The sequence below is a fragment of the Neophocaena asiaeorientalis genome, unplaced genomic scaffold (genome assembly GCF_003031525.2).
Source record: "Neophocaena asiaeorientalis asiaeorientalis breed wild unplaced genomic scaffold, Neophocaena_asiaeorientalis_V1.1 scaffold150, whole genome shotgun sequence".
Taxonomy (NCBI): domain Eukaryota; kingdom Metazoa; phylum Chordata; class Mammalia; order Artiodactyla; family Phocoenidae; genus Neophocaena; species Neophocaena asiaeorientalis.
Window position 1 is genome coordinate 11654739 of NW_020176571.1, and position 20018 is coordinate 11674756.

Genomic DNA, 20018 nt, shown 5'->3' on the forward strand with positions numbered 1-20018 from the left:
TGAAGACAAATTAAGGGCATGTAACACTCATAGTAAGACAGGCTTTGAGGTAGGAAAGTACCTCAAAGTGGAGTAGGACAAGCTCTCTACCCCACTTCATCTTAATGATCATTCTCCCATATCCTTGTTATCAATATTTCACCTTTTTTCTTTCTCTTATGTGTATGGGTTGGCCTCTATGTAAACCTCACATGCAGTTTACACTGCAAACAAGATTGAAAAAGTGACCCTATTTCAATTCAATTTATTTCTTCCCCATCTCAATTCTCCATTTTTGCCTATAATGAATTTTTGGAGAGAGAAAAATATGGGAAAATAAATGAAATGTAAAACTGGAAAGTGAATATAAAAAATGAAATGGTAAAAATGGCAAATAAGGCATTGATTCTGTTTAAATATTCAGTTTATACTTAGTTTAAATACTTCTATCTAAAGGAAGGTTTGTTTGTTTTTATTGGGGGAGATAAAGATGGAAATTATTTCCTTTAAAAGTTACAGAGCTGGAAAGATCCTTAGAGACCATCTGGTACAAACTAGAGAGTTTCAAAACAATTCTTCTTCTTAATTCACAGATTCTGTCAGAGGCATCTTTTAAAAAATGGAAAGTTATCCAATGGCATTTGCACTAAGTTAGAATTATAGACTGGAGACTTTGCTCATCAAAGCCAGCTCTATAAAGGAACAACTGAAATTTTAACAAACAATTAATAGATGGAAAGCTCAAAGAAGTAGTGAACAGTGCAGACACTAGCACCTCTATTTGCACTAAACCAGAGATAATCATCCACAGCTCTCCAAATGATGCCCATGAAATGTTACCTATCTACATGGCGTTGAGGAGTTGGCTTAAAAGCAACAGCAGCTTCCCCTTGGTCCAGATGGGGCCCTCTTCCATAAATGTTATTGAATACTGTGTACCCATCAGCTGGAGGATACTCTGATACACTGGAGTGCTGAAAGACAGAGGAGGAAAGATTAAAGAATCACCAATACTATTTGAATGAGCACTGACGTCAGTTAACAAGAACCCTCCACTACATTGTGGTCAGTTTCATTTTCAAGTGATTGACTATTATATGTTAATAAATTATGAAATGAGGGTTTTTGTCCAAGACCTAATTATAATAAGAAAAGTAATTAGTGCAAAGACTAAATCTTAATTCAGGAAATATCCAATGCTTTTATTGTATAAAAGCAATAAATTCTTTCCTCTGGAATTTCAGTAATAGGTGATTTTGGTATTAGGCAGACTTTAACAGCTTGTATAAAATAAAACTCGTTTAAAAACAGCAACAATGAAACCCTTAACTTTTGCTTTCTATGTTTAAGAAACAGACCTTTACCACCCTAGCAAAGTAAATACTATCACATGAAAATCATCTGAATTCTATGTGTTAAAATTATACCACCCTCTCTCATTATTCTCATTTTTTAAATGTACATGGACACTATTTTTTTAAAATGGCAGCACTATTATCAGATTTACTGTTAAGGAAAACACAGAAACGCAAAAACACATTGATCCTGAGAGTCAATAGTCCAGGATAAGACAAAGCTGGAGCCACTTCTTTTTTGTTTTGTTTTGTTTTTGCGGTACGTGGAGCACAGGCTCCAGACGCGCAGGCTCAGCGGCCATGGCTCACGGGCCCAGCCGCTCCGCGGCATGTGGGATCTTCCCGGACTGGGGCGCGAATCCGTGTCCCCTGCATCGGCAGGCGGACTCTCAACCACTGCGCCACCAGGGAAGCCCTTTTCTCTCTTTTTTTTTGTTTGGAGCCACTTCTTTTTGCAGTTAACACAACGCAGACATGAGCCTAATGGGCTACCAGGAGGGAGAACCGAAATCTATGGGTCCCATTAAGCAGCATGGCTTTAAAGCTATGGGGCAAAAACAAAGAAACAAACCAAAAAAGTTCATCTATGAATTTTGTATTGTTTCCTTATGTAAAATGAAGTATGGTGGATGCACAACAGACCCTAAAGCGTTGGAATTTCAATTGTTTATGGACTCACTGGGACAAAATATTTGAAACTGGGAATGTTTTAGAAAAGTTCTGAATGCACATTTACTGTAGTTAATTCAAATGACAAAGTTGGCAGGAGTAGGGCTGAGTTCATCCACAGACAGTGTAGGTGAGGTGTCTCCAATGGACTGCTATTGATGTCAAAGTACCCACATTATATTACTCCTGTGGAATATGTATCAGGATACTGCACTTAACGTACAAATACAGATAAACAACTTTTACCATTTCAATACCTTAGCTTAAACCAGCAACAAAGTGAAAAGGCAATCTATAGCCTGGGAGAGATCATATACCTGGTCATATATCTGATAAGAGGTTAATATCCAAAATAGATAAAGAACACATACAACTCAATAGCAAAAAGCAAATAATCCAGTTAAGAAATGGGCAGAGGAACTAAAAAGACATTTTCCCAAAGACATACAAATGGTCAACAGGTATATGTAGGGGTGCTTAGCATCACTAATCATCAGGGAAATGCAAATCAAAACCACACTGAGATATCACCTCATGCCTGATAATAGCTATTGTCAAAAAGACAAGAGAGAACAAACATTGACAAGGATGTGGAGAAAAGGGAACCCCTGTGCCCTGTTGGTGGGAATGTAAATTGGGGAAGCCATATGAAAACAGTACGGAAGTTTCTCAAAAAGTTAAAAATAGAACTACCGTATGATTCAGCAGTCCCACTACTGGGTATAATACTGAAGAAAATGAAACTAGGATCTCAAAGAGAATTCTGAACCCCAAGGTTCACTACAGCATTATTCACAATAGCCAAGATATGGAAACAACTTAAGTGTCTATCACAGATGAGTGGATAAGTAAGATGTGGTATGTATGTATATACAATGGAATATTATTCAGCCATGAGAAGGAAGAAAATCCTGCAATTTATGACAATATGGATAAACCTTGAGGACATTATACTAAGTGAAATAAGAAAGACAAACACCACATGATATCACTTATACGTGGAATGTAAAGAAAAGAGTCAAGCTCATAGAAACAGAGTAGAAAAGTGGTTGCCAGAGCTGGGGGTGGGGGACAGAGGGAGAGGTTGGTAAAAGGGTACAAACTTTCAGCTATAAATGAATAAGGTCTAAGGATCTAATAAAAATGTGGTGACTATAGTTGATGACACTGTATTATATAATTAAAATTTTCGAAGAGAGTGGAACTTAAATGTTCTCAACAACAACAGATAAATATGTGAGGAGATGGATGTGTTACTTAGCTAGATGGGGGGGGTGTCCTCTCACAGTGTATACATATATCAAATCACTACGATGCACACTTTAAATATCTTATATTTTTATTTGTCAATTACACCTCCATAAAGCTGGAATTAAAAAATAAAATAAAGAACAAATGGCTTAATTAATTCAGTTTATCACTTCCCTAGGAGAGACCAGAGGCACTACATGATCAGGCCATTTTTTTTGTTGCTGTTAAATGCTGTTATAAAAGGGAGGAGTTGAGGAAACAGAATCACCCACACCTTCTGCCTGGCTCTGAACATAACAGTGAGGTTGGACAGCATGAAGTCACTGGGTCCTGAGAGTGACTGGGAATATGAGAAGGGAGGAGAGACATGATGGCAAGTGACTAACTGTGATGACTACACAACACAGCTCAGGGTGGCTGCTGCTTCAGAGGAAGGAAAGAAGCTGAGTACTGCCACCCACATTTGTCATGCCTTGTCACCTATGCCACCAGATCCTGAATCACCCAACTCTTGTTCTGAATGCATTTATTATAGGTGCAATAAAGTATAATAAAATCTCTCTTCTGGGGATGATTGCATGTTACACATTTTTAAGTCACCATTACTTTGGTCTCTTTTCCAACAAAATCTTAAGATATAAAATCTCATAGAACTGCTAGCAGGTGCTTTTCAATTCATTATTTTCAAACCTCTGAATAAGTGCTTAAGCCATAAAATGGACAATAGTTTACAACAGGAAAATGATAACTCATTACGAGGAAGAATTCTCAATAATTCTTCCTTGAAAGTTACTTATTCTCTGAGAGTAGACAAACTTTTATACTGGAAGCCAGAACACATTACTCTCTCTTTAAATAAACAAATTGAAAAAGAACTCACAAAAGTGAATTTCTGAGGCATGCATTATAAAGTGGATATATTTTCTTATTTAAGATATGAGGACTGTAAACTAGAAATTTCTATGATTTGAAAATACTCAGCTGTAACTATGGCAACAGCAAGTGTATCATAATTTCATGTTTGATTACATTTTTTTACTCTAGAAAAGTTTCCCTTTATGAGGAAGGAAAATTCATTGTGATGAGGTCTGAACTATAAAATACAGCTAGGGACATATGTCTGCTAACCTGCACCCAGAACTGTGAGGTCACCTTCTTAATCACTCAGTTAGAGGGAAGGGCAGTTACAGAATCCACTGGTACCATTACATGCAGCCAGAGGAAAAAATAATTACAGTAGAAAAATATTACTTTCAGAGAAGTATATTTGCTTTATTTTTAAAGTTTCAGAATTTAAGCAATCTTCTATAATACTGTGGCTATTGTCGAAAGAAACGATTTTAAGAAATTTAATTTATATAAATGTTTCTCCCTAAACGTCAGGATATACTCTAGTTTCCTAATTCATTCCTTGATATCATATTTGCCACATTATAAATACCCACAGGGACTGGAGAAGATTAATCTAAGGGATTAAATAAAGGAAATGAACAGGACTTCAAGGAGGACCTAGTCATTAATTTTCTGTATCTTCTTCAAACTAGACCTCATTCATCTAACTCCTTGGGTTGTGATCATCCGCTCAGTTTGGTTAAACTTTAGGTAGTGTTTAATTTTCTTTTCTGTCAGAACAAGAATTGTCATAGAAAAATCATTTTTAAGGAATGTGAAGAGATAATCATACCCAATTTCAATCCCTCAATTTGCTCCCCCAATAAATCATCATCTAAAGCTTACTAAAGATCATAAAAGATACACTATATTTTATGATCTCCTCAGGATGTAATAGTGTTATAAGTCATCATTTGGACCTGGGACTGGAGTCCAGGAGGAGCTTTGGCCTTCTAGCCAGGCTGATAGGACTTCGGGAGGTTTAGAATGAGGCCAAAAAATAAAAGAAAGAAAGAAAGAAATGGGACATTCAGGAAAGAGCTGCTTGGGAGGGGCTTAAAGGTCCTGGGTCAAGGAACTGTCTTGAGGGTCTGATGACAGGAGAGGAAAATAGAAAGAACAGACCAAGCAGCAGTGGGGCAATCCCCTGAAAAGCAGGGAAAGTACACCATCCAAAGGACGGGATCACCAGGGCTCAAGGAGGAGAGCTGGCAGGCTGTGAGGTGTGATACGCGCTGGGTTTGGGCTTCACAGGGAAACAGAGCAACTGTCACCATGACAAAGAGGTGAGAGGTACCTAAGAGCAGCAGGACATCTAGTCATTGATTTGAGAGCAATCTTCAGATCAGTAAAGTGGGAACTCACGATCGGAATTACAAGAGAGCATACAGATTACTGCACTTCCCACAAAAGATGATGTTGAAAGACTACCTCTGTGGATAATCTTTTTGTTTCTTGCTTGCGATGCTGTTCTGCTGCGTTTGCCATGGACTCAGTCAGTTGATAGAGATCCGGCTCCACCGATGTTCCCATGAAGTTCAGCATCGGGGGCTCCCAACCACTGCGGAACCGTGGGACATAGGGTGGGATAAACTGTTCTTTTGGCCACTCTGCTCTGCAGAAGGACATTAAGACATACGAACAGCAAAATTAAGAAACACCTCCATGCTCAAAAGGATCTTCAGTAAGGCTAGCCACAAAAAAACAAAAACAAATAACAACAAAAACAATTCACACGTAGTCTGCCCTCTTTCTATCCAAACAGAGAAAGTAAACATGTTTATGCTAGTATTTGATGCTGATACAATGAAAGGAAGTCTGAATTCTACTTTATGATCTGCTTTCACTACATTGCCTCAATTCTCCATTAATTCAACCTTTGAACATAAATATACATCTTTGACAATCTGAGAAAGGAATGTGAAGCTAGAAGTCTGGTGAGAACTTAGGACATAAGCTTCTCTAAGCATCAAATCGTTTCTGATCCTCATCTTTCCCTTCACTCCCCTCCCATCATCATGAAGCCTCCTGATACGAGATGTATTTTTCAAAAGACAAACAGCAGACAATATTCTTAAGGCTCATGATCTTTTAAGTTATGAAGTCTCCTAAAATGAAGCACATTACTGATTTTATAAATTGAATGGATCAGCTAGGTTTTCATCAGTAAAATCAAGTTAGTACTAATCTGTAATATAATCATGACCCATTCATTACTTAGTAACTCTGAGACTTATTCCTATAAGCTCCTAATCACTCATGAACCACAAAAATAACTGGGAGAGACATTATTAAATTCTGCTAAAATATGTTGTTTTATCTTTCACACATGATTTAATTCTTCAGGTTATACTTCTACTGTGATGAAATGATTCTGGTTATTATGTTCCTTTAGGATTCTTTTTTATCTTTATGAGTTTTTAAGTCAGTATATTCACTTCCTAATACTCTAAATAATTAGGATCTGAAATGACCATTTTCTCATGTCAAGGGCTAACAATATGAGTTCCTTTTGATGTAGGTTTCCTAATAGTCATTAATTTTCTCATTTTGAGGTAGGACCCAAGACAAAGAAATTAAAAACCCTGAACTATTTTAGTACTTCATAGTTCTCATCTGATAAATTTAATAGGGTTTATGGGAAAAAAATGAAAAGATCCCTACCTAGGCTTACCACAGAATCATAACCTACATAAATCTAATAGATTTAAGAAATCTATTTAACCAGTTTTTACATAGTATGATATATAAATGATACAATATGCTACATTAATATATAAATAATATGCAGAAATAAATTTAGATAACATTTTCATTCAAAAAAGCAACAACTGCAGTGCCCTTAAAGAATCTTCTGTTTGGTAAACCACTCCACGTGTAAACCATATTCCCACACAAGCAGTTGCCAAGGTCCAAAATATAAGTGGGAATGGTTTATATATATTTCAATAGAAGAACAGCAGAAAAAAAAATATGAATTGGTCCATTACTTTCAGGCTAGCCTAAAAGCATTACGAAGACAAACTTCCAAGTGACCATACTGAATGATTTACTCTAAGTAGTGAGAGAAATAAAAAGATTCAAATAAATGAGGAAAGCAGAAATTATTTAATCACATATAATGAAATGAGAAATATTTTTATAACTTGCTTGGCTCAGCAAACTTGAATCCTGCAGTTGTTAGTGATTTCTTTTCCACAGTCACCTTACTGATGAGATACAATTCTTAAACTTATCCCCTCCTCTTTTCCATTCCCACCACCATGGTTCTAGTCCCAGGGCATGCTGATTAATAAGGAACCTCTACTATTGCATTATCGTCCCAAGGGGCCTCACGCCTCTAGTAACTTTTGTCCACGTCCTTATTAGACTCAATGACCAGACTGATCTCTCGAAGGTCTGGTTGCATCGCACTCCTATTCACAAAGCTATTGGTTCTCCGCAGCCTACAGAACCGTACTCCAGCTCCTTAGCGCGGCACTGGGAGCCTGAACCCAGCCCTGCTCATTTTTGTACACCTCATTCATCACTATTCCTCTGTTCCCCATTCTCCACAATCCCCCACTACCCAAAGTCTATACTCGGGCTAAACACACATTCACGCTCCATTCTCTTGACTTTTTGCTTCATGGCTTCAGTCACGCTGCTCTCTCTACTGAGCAGGCCCTTTCCCTGCTATGTATTTGTGGAAATCCTCCTCATCCTGCTGAAAGGCAGCTGAGCAAAATAATTACAAACATCTATTTCAGGGCCAGGTTGCCTGGATTCAAACCCCAGGTCTGTCGCTTACGAGCTGTGTGGCCTTGGGCAAATTACTTAACCTGTCTTTGCCTCAGTTGCCTCACCCGTAAAATAGCATAAAAATGGAACCTATGTCAAGTGCATGGAAGAGTGCCTAGCAAACACTGTATGTACACCCTTGTTTATACACATATACCTCCTAGTGTTATTATCTGTTGATTTTAAATGCCAGCTCTTCTTTGAAAGCTAAGCACCCTCCTCTCTAAACCCTCTTCCTGACGGCTCCATCTTGCCAAGTGACAGCAGTTCATTTATGAGTCACCCCGGTACTCATCGTATCTTACACTACACACTTCCATGTTCTCCACTAGACCTCCAGCTTTCTAAGGGTTTAGCCTTTTTCATCTACAACACCTACTCCTTCATACACAGAAGGCTAAATAAATCTCTCACTAGATTCATGTACTAGACAAAGAACAATACTTAAAGTATTATAGATATTCGATGCTAGACTCATATATATGTTTACCTGGATTTCATCCACGAGTCTCCCAATGACACCCACAGCTGCCTCTCATCGACGTTGACAGTGTAACTCAAGAAATCGATTGCATCCTTAGTCAGTAGGGGGCTGAGTACTGAACTGGCTAGTTCAGGACCTCCTGTTGCCTGCACAACCTAAAATGGCAACAAATCACTTTTCAGCAAGGAGATGGTGATTATTTGTACATTTTCAAAACGTGTAGATAAAAAAAACCTATGATAAAAACAAGCAGCTTTCATATACTCAAATTAAATCTTCATCCAGAGCAGTCTTTCCAGCCCAATGGTACCTAATCATCTAAAATGAAAAGTTAACAGTTTAACAGCTTTCACAGGCTCTATCTATTGGCTTCGTAGGACTGTACTTTGCCTGGAAAGTACTAATGGCTATCCAGAGAATTCTAAGTCAGCTGGCCTAAAGATCGCTGCCTTAAAAAAATATATATCTATTTCTACTGGAAAATCTGTTATGTCAGACTTGAACAATATGGTTCCAGAAATGAGTACTTTAGGGAGAAACAAGGCTCGAGTTAAGTCTATGGCTGTGCCTATAAAGACATAAAACATAAAGGATCCAGAGAGAAAGGCGAGAGAAAAGATGAGAAGCGGTCCTCCGAATCTATGGTATTTCTTCCCAGAATTTAATTCTAGGAAGTTGCCCTGATTTAAAAGAGATAACTTAATGATTAGCAAAAACAAATAAACAGGTGCAACTCTATGATAAGCAAAATGATGATAAGTAGACGTCTGAAAGCTGCTCCAATTTTATTACTCAGGGGCTATTTCCTGGTTAAGGGATGGTAATCTCCTAGAGCAGGAATCAGAGCCCTTTTATAAAAATCTCACCTTCCCAGAGATACGGCACAAGAATAAAGGGATTTTTTTTTTTTGAATGGCTCCTGACCGAGAGTCAATTTCTCTCCAGTCATCCAGGTGTGCTGAGCCTGCTATGCTGTTTTATTCCTCTGTGTCTTTGCACATGCTGTGTCCCAGCCCCCAGAAGGCCCTTCCCCATCATTTTAAATAGAACTCTCCTCGGGTATCACCTCTTCTGAGAAGCGCTTCTTAACCCCACAGTGTAACTCTGAGGCACCCTGCGGTCCTCAAGCATGCATATCAGCTACACATGCCATTGTAACTTGGGCCTTATTTTTCAGTTCTCCTCCCTTGAGAGCTTGGACCAAAACTTATCTGACTTTGAACTGCAGAAGACACAGGGTTAGGGGAATGAATGAGAATAAGTGAAAGAAAAGATGAAGGATAAAGGAGGTGGGTAGACCCTTATTTGAGAACAAAACCTACCCTGAAAGCCTGGCATAGTGATTTTTTTTTTTTTTTAATGTCCAAGCTCTATAAGCTCTAATAAATAGGCAGGAATAACTGAGAGAGATAGTAAAGAAGTAAAGAAATATTAAAGATCTTTGGTTTAACAGTGGGAATAGGGAATGGAACAAAGGAAAGTAAATAAAAGGCTATGGGCCATAGTTCCCTCTGAAGAATGTAAGTAGGCACACATGTGTGCTGTGGGTACGCTCGCGTGGAGATGCTGAGGATACAGGGAGGGACTCACAAGGTTTAAAGCCACTAAATTTTGTCTGACTGGTAGCAGGCCCTGAATTAATGTTCCTTTCCATCTCTCTTGTCCAAGTGAAATGTCTGGGACTCCGCAGACAGAACATTAAAAGAAGCAATAGAAGTACTATGTTTGGGAGACCATTAATAAGGAGTCATTTTTGAGAAAAGAAAATATAAAATAAAGCAATGTTTTCAGATACATAGCCTGATCACAAAGACTAATTTTTGTGTGTTAGGGAAAACAGTCCCACTATTTTATAGTTCTACTCTGTGTAATGTCTAGATATCTACTTATGATCTGTGAAAGACTTGTGAAAGGAATGAGAAGAGGTGGCAAAAACTGCTTCATAAACAATACTTCCTAACACTCAAACTAAGATAGTATCAAATGTGTTGAAGAATAAAGAATAAAAATTTTGTTAATGAGCTAGCATCACTTTATTTGCATATGGATGGCCTTGATCTAATTTTTAAAAGAGCTTGAAAAGCAACAATTATTCAACAATAACTAAACAAGTAGAAATCGGATACTCTATTTATAGCAACAACGTGCGGAAGCATTCATAAATTATTGATGTAGGCTCGGACTTTCACCTTCCAATTGCTTATCACCCAGTTCTGACGTTCATGCTGATAAGGTTACGTACTTTCCTATGTTTGTAAGCAATATTCATTTCATATTCTACTTCAAGTCTTGTCTAGTTACCCTCGGGGAAAGAAGGATGAGATTTATCCCTTTTTGATACTTGGATTCTTTGTCTCGTTTTTCTCTGACAATCAAGCAAAACCTAGGAGAAATGCTTGAATTTGCTCCATTTTTTATAACGATTAAAGAACTCAATGACCATGGTTTTCATATGCTCTAAATCAAATTAGTGAAATTTATCTGCTTCACAGTCACCATTCTTACCCTTTAAAAAAAATCATGGAAATAATGACACTAACAATTATCATTTACTGCTATTATTATTCTACAAAGCAATTATTTGCTCTTTTGACAGGACGAACCATTCAGAACCACTCCACATGGGCTTCCCTGGTGGCGCGGTGGTTGAGAGTCCGCCGACGCAGGGGACGCGGGTTCGTGCCCCGGTCCGGGAAGATCCCACATGCGGCGGAGCGGCTGGGCCCGTGAGCCATGGCCGCTGAGCCTGCGCGTCCAGAGCCTGTGCTCCGCAACGGGAGAGGCCACAACGGTGAAATGCCCGCGTACCGCAAAAAAAACCCAAAACAAAACAAAACAAAAAAAAACCAAAGCACTCCACACATCCCTGTCTTGGCCCATCAAATAGGAAACTCTGTCCTCCGAGAAGTATTTAAAAGAAAGAGATTCTGCCTTCTTTCCATTCCTCTCTCACTTGCCCTCTCCACAAAAGGAGGAATGACCTATCAAATTTCTGGTCTTGTGGAATTGTAGAAAAGGGTGACTTGTAGCCCAGTCTCTTTTGGAATCTGTCAGTGTGTAAGGCCAACAGCTGTTCCATCTGCTTTCTGTTGCCATGCTTTTCCCAAATCCCAGCACTTTTCTTTTTGCACTCAAATGTTATTTCAGCTAATTCTCCCAGTTGTCCTGTGGAGAAGATGGTGGTATATGTTAGCTTGGAAAAACCACTATTAGACCGTTTGCAAATATAAGAAATAGAAAATGGGAAGGGAAGTATATTACTGCACCTATTTCATTAAACGTATAAGAAAAGAGCATACCTGGGTACCGCAAAATCTAGAAAATGAAAATGTGTATCTTGGATCCCGGCCTATGAGACAAGTGGTATAACCTTTTGCTGGACAAACTCATGGAAACATCCAGCTCCTTCACAAAAGGAATTGTTCCCAATGCACCATTTTGTTATCTTCAAAAATTATACCTTATGTAAAAAAACACATGTGCAAGAAGGGAGTTTTCCAGGGGAATATCTGTATTATGTACATATCACTAGACCTGGCACATATGGGCCTCCCAAAGACTGATAATTGTCCCCCTAGTATCCATTCTCTTCTTCTCCCTTCTAGAAAGAGAAGCCCCTACATTTTAGATGGACACATAGCCATTCTGGTGGAGACTACATGCCTTTGGTGTTAGGGATGGCCATATGAGGGAGTTCCCGCCAACTGGATAATAGCAGAAATTGTCTAAGTTTGGAGTCACCTCCTTAAAGACAATTCTTTGCCTTTGTACTACTGTTACAAGGACAGGGAGGTAAGTCAGCTTCCACCATAGAAATGCCTGACAGAGTATCTCAATTCTTCCTCTTGGAAACAGTTTCTTCGTTTGGCTCACAGAATAACTACCATGATATTCCTGTTTTGCTTCTCCTGACTTCCTGCTTCTTCTCACTCTTCTTTGCTGGTTCTTCTCACTCTCCAATCACTGAAATTACCTAAGGCTCCATCAGCCCTTGTTCTTCTTTATTTATCATCACTCCCTTGGTGACATCATCCAATTTCTTGGCTTTGCATGCAGAGGATTTATAACTCTAGGCCTGATTTCTCCACCGAACTCCAAATTCATACATTCAACTACCACTGCAAATTTCTCCATCTGGATATAAGTCACTTTGGACACTGTCTGAAGGGAATTCCTTGCCTTCTGGTCCAAACCTGCCTTACCCACATTCTTCCCCATCTCAGTTAATAATTAGTCCATCCTTCCAGTCTTAAGCCAAAACTTTGGAGATATCCTGGACTCTCACACAACACTTCCAACCTACCAGCAAATCGTGTTGCTTCTGTTTAATAACCAGAATGAGGGACTTCCCTGGTGGCACAGTGGTTAAGAATCCACCTGCCAATGCAGGGGACACGGGTTCAATCCCTTGTCCGGGAAGATCCCACATGCTGTGGAGCAACTAAGCCCGTGCGCCACAACTACTGAGCCTGCTCTCTAGAGACCGTGAGCCACAACTACTGAGCCCATGTGCCACAACTACTGAAGCCCACATGCTCTAGGGCCCGTGCTCTGCAACAAGAGAAGCCACTGCAATGAGAAGCCCATGCACCGCAATAAAGAGTAGCCCCCGCTTGCCGCAGCTAGAGAAAGTGCACACACAGCAATGAAGACCCAACGTAGCCACAAAAAAAGAGAAAAAAATTAAGAAAGTAAATAAATAAAATTAAAAATTAAAAAAAAAACCAACAGAATGAAATCTCACCACCTCCAGTGTTACGTGGTCCAAACAACATAATCTCCCATCTGGATTATTTCCATAGCCAGCTCAGTCCCTTCTTCCCTCAAATTTCTAAACATTGCAGCCAGAGCAATCCTTTTCAGCAGAAACCCCTCCCAAAGTGTCAAAGGTTTCACAATCACCTATAAAGACCAATAAGATATGGCCTCCTGTTTGCTGACCTCATCTCCCTCTAGTTGAGATCTCCCCCCTCATTCTATTCAAGTCACGGTAACTATTTCTTCCAAGAACATGACTTGTATGTTACCATCTCAGTGCATCTGTATTAGCTGTTCTCTGTCTGGAATTCTCTTCCTTCAGAAACGCACATGACTCATTCCTCACTTCATTTACTCAAATGATACCTTCTCAGTAAGTCGTTCCCTTAACCAACCCTATTCAAAAAGTGTAATATTCCACAACACACACACATACACACACACACACAGCACTTCCTGTTCTCCTTCTCTGCTGTATTTTTCCACATAGCATTTATTTTGGGTGAATTATTTATATATTATTTAGGTTATTGACTGCCCCTCCACACTACAACATAAGTCCCGATAAGAATTTATGTGTTTTGTCCCTATGCCAAGCACATAGCAGGCTCTCAGGTAATATTTGTTGAAAAAATGAATGAATGAATAAGTGATTGAATCAGAGATAGCTCAGGAGATGGAGGAACACCTCACTGAAAGAAATCTGGACCTCTGAGTGACTTCACGGAGCAAAGACATCCATCCAGCATTGGACTCCTCACACCTAGCTTATTTTGTGAGAAAGAGAAATTTTTCTATATTGTTCAAGCCATTTATATTACATACTAGTATATACTGAAACACTAGTATCCAATAAATCTTTATTTCTTTTCATTTCCCTAGCTCTATCAGAGACATCAGTTTCCTCAGCTATAAAATCAGGTGTTTGGACTAGATGATTTCTAAGGTTCTTTTCAACTCTCAAATTTCACATACTCAGTGTTCACAGTAGATGGCAAAAGAAATAGTACCCATGCAAGGCAATGAAGAAAAACTGTCTAGATAATCTAGACAGACACGTGGGGTTGAAAACATGCTAAGAATAATTACTTTCTTAAATTAATAAAATCTTACCATATTTAATGGAGTAAATAAAAAGTGAACCAAATCTGCAGCACTAGGATTCTGGATGTGAGACTTCAATTTGGCCTGTAACATTAAAAAATCAGGCAAGCCTATTACTATGATGTAATCGAGACAAAGGCAGACATTCAAAAAGGTTCAACATAGACTCAAAGAAGAGGTTTTTACTACTAGTTTCACTTTTTTGTATCTTAATTAGCAAGCGTGAGTTAGATTAGGAGAATTTCATTTTAAAAGACTGGAGTCATTCTTTTCTGATTAAATCTCTTAGATATACAGATTTTTGCAATCTGCTCTTCTAATGAAAGGCAAATCAAAACACACATACAAAAAAAAATCTATAACAACAATTTAATCTCTTAATTTGATCAGGTACATCCTGGCTAGACTTTGATCTCTTCCGTTTGTTTCTCTTAATTGTATATAAATAAATTTCACTTACCAGAAGGTTAAATCCATGTTTAAACTTTTGGAAACAGTCAATAAATAAGTCAGGAGGTGGAGGTTTTGCCCTCAGTGTTAAAACACCCTCTAAAGAAATAAATGGGAGGAGGGGTAGATGAGAGCAGAGTTCCAAGAAAACTTATTCAAGGAAAAAAATTTAAAAACACACTTATGTTTGTAAAATTTAATGATCACATCAGATATCATGCTACCTAGTTACCCCCCCACATCTCATAGTCTGACGGTAACAAATTAAGGTGATCCAACATTTGAAATGGATTCCTCTACCCTTAGACACTATCAGATTACTCATCAATTCCATAAATTTATATTGTAGCCCTTCTATGTACCAATCATTGTGCTTATCACAGTGAAGGCTATACAGATGTATAAGTTACTCTTAAAGGCCTTAAAATCTATAGAAGACATGAATCAGATAAGTAACAGAGATATGTCAACTGAGAGCTTAAAAAGAGACTACAGATGGAGAAATGTATTCCTAAAGATGTTTCATGGGGAAAGCAGCTTTTAAGATGGGATTTGAAAAGTTTGTTCCAGGGCAATTTGGTAAGAAAAACATCATGGTTGGATAAAAACAGCATTAGCAAAAACATGGAAAAAGGAAATTGCATGTACATGAAACAACAAACATAAAAGCAAAGAAACATGAGAATGGAAAAGCAGATCAAGGTTAGATTGTGAATGACCTTGACTGCCAGACCTCAACCGCCAGAGTGTGACTTATATCAATAGAACATGTGATTAACATGCTTTCCAGCAGAATGAAGTGATCAACTTCGAGCTTTAAGAAGACTGTCCTCATAGAATGGAAGACTAAAGCTTGAGGGTTGCTTAGAAAGCTGGGTAAAAAATGAGGCAGCTTGAAGCAGTGATAATTATGAAAATGAAAAGGGAAAAAACTGGGTACAAGGGACCGAAAAAATAAAATCAATGTTGGTTATAAGCTAGAGAATGAACTCATAAAAAAATCTATGGCTTTGAATCTGGATGGCCAAGAAGATAGTATACTCTTCGTAAACAGTACAAGAGGAGTAAGTGGTATGAGACATCTGAAAGCAGTAATACTTGATTTCAGAATGTATGGAGGTGAGGTATATCCACATCCATCCATCTAGAAAACAAGTCTACAGGTCATATGCTTATGATATAGACAGAGCTAGAGAAAGATTTGGAAGTCATGTGAAATAAAAGGAATATTTATTTACTATTCCCTTATATATTTCAATCTATACCATTTTGTTCCATAATTATAATTTTATACATTTTGAGGTCATTTTAAATAGCTGAACCACCGCCTACTTAAAAACTGCTTGTAGGTGACCCGAATGTACTGTTTGGTGTTTTGTGATAAGAAATTAAAATTCACTAACATTTTAAACTATTTTAATGAGAAAAGTCAATCCTTTTATTTAACAAAATAATGAAGTTCTATATTTACAATTAAATAAATTCAAATATGGGAAGAATGGTGCTATGACTTTCTTTAACAGACATTACTTTTATAATGACTAATGAAAACTATAGACAGATGGTCACTACTGAATCTCAGAGTCTCTGTAATTTAGGTAAAATGTCCTAGAATATTTCTTTACTGTAGCCAACTTGGGACCAAATGGACTCTTCCCCAGGCTCATCTTAATCTCTGCCTACATCACTGGTGCTATCTCAAAACCAGAAAAGGGACCTTGGTCCCTGGTCAATGGAGTCTTATTGAACAACTCAGAAGGGCAGGAACTCTGCCTAGCACTGGCATTCTGAATGGTCTTTAGAAGGTTAAGAAAATCCAACTTACCTCCTGGTCCTTTCTTTTTACCTTTCTTAGTTTTCTTCCTTTTAGAAAGCTCAGAAAATGCTTCAGCTGCTTTTTGGAGTTTTGTGATAAAAAATTCAATGTCATCCAAAATGTGGTTTAAGATTTGCTGGAATTAGAAATTACAGAATAAAATATAAAACAAAAGAAAACTATTTTTGCCTTAGCTGTACACTGTGAAGGAAAATCAGAAAGTTAAAAAAAAAAAAAAAGAAAGAAAGAAAAGAAAAAGGAACACCTCCCACATGCAAATTTCAGGTTTATCACTAATTCTAAGAAAAAGTTTTGAACTAAATATACCTGTGGCTAAAGTCTAACATTTACATTTTTCTTTAGCTTAATTTTGTTCTATTTTCAATACCATAAAGAAAGCATTCACAATATCTATTCAGATTATTAATTATTTTCAATTACTCTGATTTTTTCATTGTGTTCGCCCACATAAAGTTAGGGGAAAAATTTCCAAGAAACAGTTTGTTAGAACAGCACTGAGCATTTCTGTTTTTCTAATAAATTTTCCAGTAAAGCACTGACAATGTTATTCATGGAATTAAAGGGCTCTAGAGTGTTAGGATAAATAAACACATAGATAATCTGCAATAATAGGCATTAATAAGCATTTCTTCTGGGTAAAACAGAATTAATGATGCACTATGCTTTCAGAGATAATGAGATCAACTTTGATTATACTATATTGTATATTATATTATACGTATTATATTATACATACGATAGTCTTACTTGACTTTCTCTTTTATGTGTGAAACTTGACATTCTTTTAACTAAAGAGTAAAAACTGAGGCTAAATAAGCTTTTAAGTATTAAATAAAGTTTTAAGTATTAACAAGTAATACTGTGATGTAAAAATTAAATTCCAAACTTCAAATTCCTCTAAATATTTGTTTCCAAATAAGCTGAGAACATAAGTAGAGTATAAAAAGTAATTATGCTGATGTCATATTTTATGATCATGTCACAGGACATTGTCATTCTGCTAGGAAATGGCTATGGAGAAATAAAAACAAACGCAGCCTTATCCTTTATAAAGCATTAAAATGTACTTATCTACCCTTAAGAAATGCCACATAACTTTTATCTTTTGGGCATTATAAAATATTTTAGAGTAAATGCCAGGAAGACAAATTTAGAAGATATTTCAATCATGGGTTACAAACTATGAGAAAAGAAAAACCCCTCAAATCTTGATGATTCAGCTTAAATTCCTCTGCAAACCAGTTGATAGGCTAGTTCTATCACAGCCTTAGTCTACTAATTAAATATTGGCATAAAGGCAAAAATAGTTTAAAAAAGTAATTCAAAGGGCCTAACCACCACTGGAAAGAGAAAATATGGTTTCCACAAAATACCTTTATTTAAATCAACTTAATTTTCCCTGTTAATAATTTTTCCTTTAAAAAAAAAAGCCAAAGATATAAAGATGACTATTTCACTTACCACATCTCTGTCAATGCGAGCTGCCATCATCTCGGGTGTTTCTTCCTGCTGATAATAATTCCTTTGTTTCTCAACTAAAGAAAAGAGAATCATGTATCTTTCAACCTGTTGCTTAAGTGATACCAATAGAGATAATCAAACATGCAAATTGGCTAGGAAAGAGCATCATTTGCAAAAGGAAACACCTCCACTGGGTACAAAAATCAAAGCTGTGCCCATCATCTCTGACGTGCATCCTTGCTACCACCCTTGGCAGAGCTGCAGTACTGGCTTTCCATTTGTATGGGATTGATTTACACTGTAATCTCCCCTCTATTCTCTCTCTTTCCAAAGTCAGCTGCCAGTGGAACCAACCCTAACTTAGTACCCTTTAATTCCTACACAAGAAAAAAATATAAACCCACGAGGTCCTGGCCGTGTTTCCCACCACTGGCACTCCAAGGTCCCGGGGGACCAGGCCCAAGCCGTCTTTTCTCTCCTTCCCACCCCGCCTTGCCGACCAGGTGGCTTCTCACAGAACAGGCCCCAAATGGGTTGTTTTCCCACTTTGGGTTTATGCGGCCCTGCCGGTGACAAGGGGCAACACCTGGGTTAGGCGATCAGGAGGATCAGCTGCTTAAGTGCGGCCCGGAGCTTCCGAGGCCTCCAAAAGGACAGAGCAGCCGACTGTCTACATTTCCCGGGCTTGCTGTAAGGACAGATGGAAAAGCACATCCAAGGGTCTGTCCCAGGAGCATCCCCATGGGAGGACTATCTCATTTCCTCTCCAAGCCCCGGCTCGTCACGTCCGAGCACTGGCTCCGACTCGGCTGGCGTTTATCTGCCTGTGAAAAGCCAGGAATTATGAGGAGGCGGCGAGGGCTGTGCCTCAGCCACTTAAGCTGCTTCTACCACCGGACACAGCTGTCCCGGCCATGCGTGCGGCTAAGCACCTACTTCTTAAAATGGGCCGACTAAGTTCTAAGTTCTAAAGCTCCTAATTTTCATACCATCTAACATCATGACAACAGTAAAGCTTTGGGGGTTCTGATAGTAAGGTGCTTCTAAAATTGTAGTCTAATTAAGCTTAAAACCCACAATGTTGGGTTCATTATCATTTTAAGCCATAAACTGTATAAGTAGAAATACCTACAAGAATTTGCAAATTAAAGAACCAAAGTCTTGGGCTTCCCTGGTGGCGCAGTGGTTGAGAGTCCGCCTGCCGATGCAGGGGATGGGTTCGTGCCCTGGTCCGGGAAGATCCCACATGCCGCGGAGCGGCTGGGCCCGCCTGCGCCTCCGGAGCCTGTGCTCCGCAACGGGAGAGGCCACAACAGTGAGAGGCCCGCGTACCGCAAAAAAAAAAAAAAATAGAACCAAAGTCTTGCATTAGCTCAGTTGGCTAGACCATGATGTTCATCATGATCATTATCATGAACTCCGTCCTGGTACAGGTCAGTTAACACTTGCACTAAACACAGATACTCATTCAAAGATTTCTCAGTAGATGAAAGAAAAATGGATGGATGAAACAGAAAAACTATCATCACTAATGGAAATACAACTCATGACGGATCGTCATGACTCTTGATGTTCAATACAGAGAACTACAAAAAATACTGAAAACTGCTATGCCTCTTCTATGCCTAACTTTACCCTTAAATGGAATACTTGCCCAAAAAAAGGGAAGAAATCGCTCAGTCTTATGAAACTTAATCGGTGAAATTTCAACATATGAAATCTTGCCAGTTAGCTGCTGCTTTACACACGGTTAGCTGCTGTCTTGGTTTTAGTGCACTCCAGAGGGCAGTAAGTTGAAGCTGAACTACAGCTATCAGGAACTCCAATAGGTCCCCAAATATCATTCAGACGGCACAGTGAGAGAGATGCGGTATTTCTCGGATTTTTCATAATCTGCGGCGCTACTAGCATCCCACTGACACTGTTCTACAGAGCTCTATTCTGGAGTCAGGGGTAGAGCTACGTTAAGGGTCCAAAGAAGGAGTTGTCCAGCCTGAGT

At 38.5% G+C, this 20018-nt stretch overlaps 1 protein-coding gene across 6 annotated transcripts in view; it reads right to left on the minus strand.

Moving 5' to 3' along the window:
* Positions 1-20018, minus strand: part of EPS8 (EGFR pathway substrate 8, signaling adaptor) — a 187817-nt gene that overhangs the window by 30120 nt on the left and 137679 nt on the right. For all 6 annotated transcript variants that reach the window (XM_024733470.1, XM_024733468.1, XM_024733466.1 and 3 more), the window contains 7 exons: positions 18020-18093; positions 16547-16673; positions 14732-14820; positions 14281-14355; positions 8416-8564; positions 5577-5760; positions 820-953 (listed from right to left, as the gene is read on the minus strand). In XM_024733470.1, coding sequence (XP_024589238.1) covers positions 820-953; positions 5577-5760; positions 8416-8564; positions 14281-14355; positions 14732-14820; positions 16547-16673; positions 18020-18093 — 832 coding nt within the window. The remainder of the gene's footprint in view (positions 1-819; positions 954-5576; positions 5761-8415; positions 8565-14280; positions 14356-14731; positions 14821-16546; positions 16674-18019; positions 18094-20018) is intronic.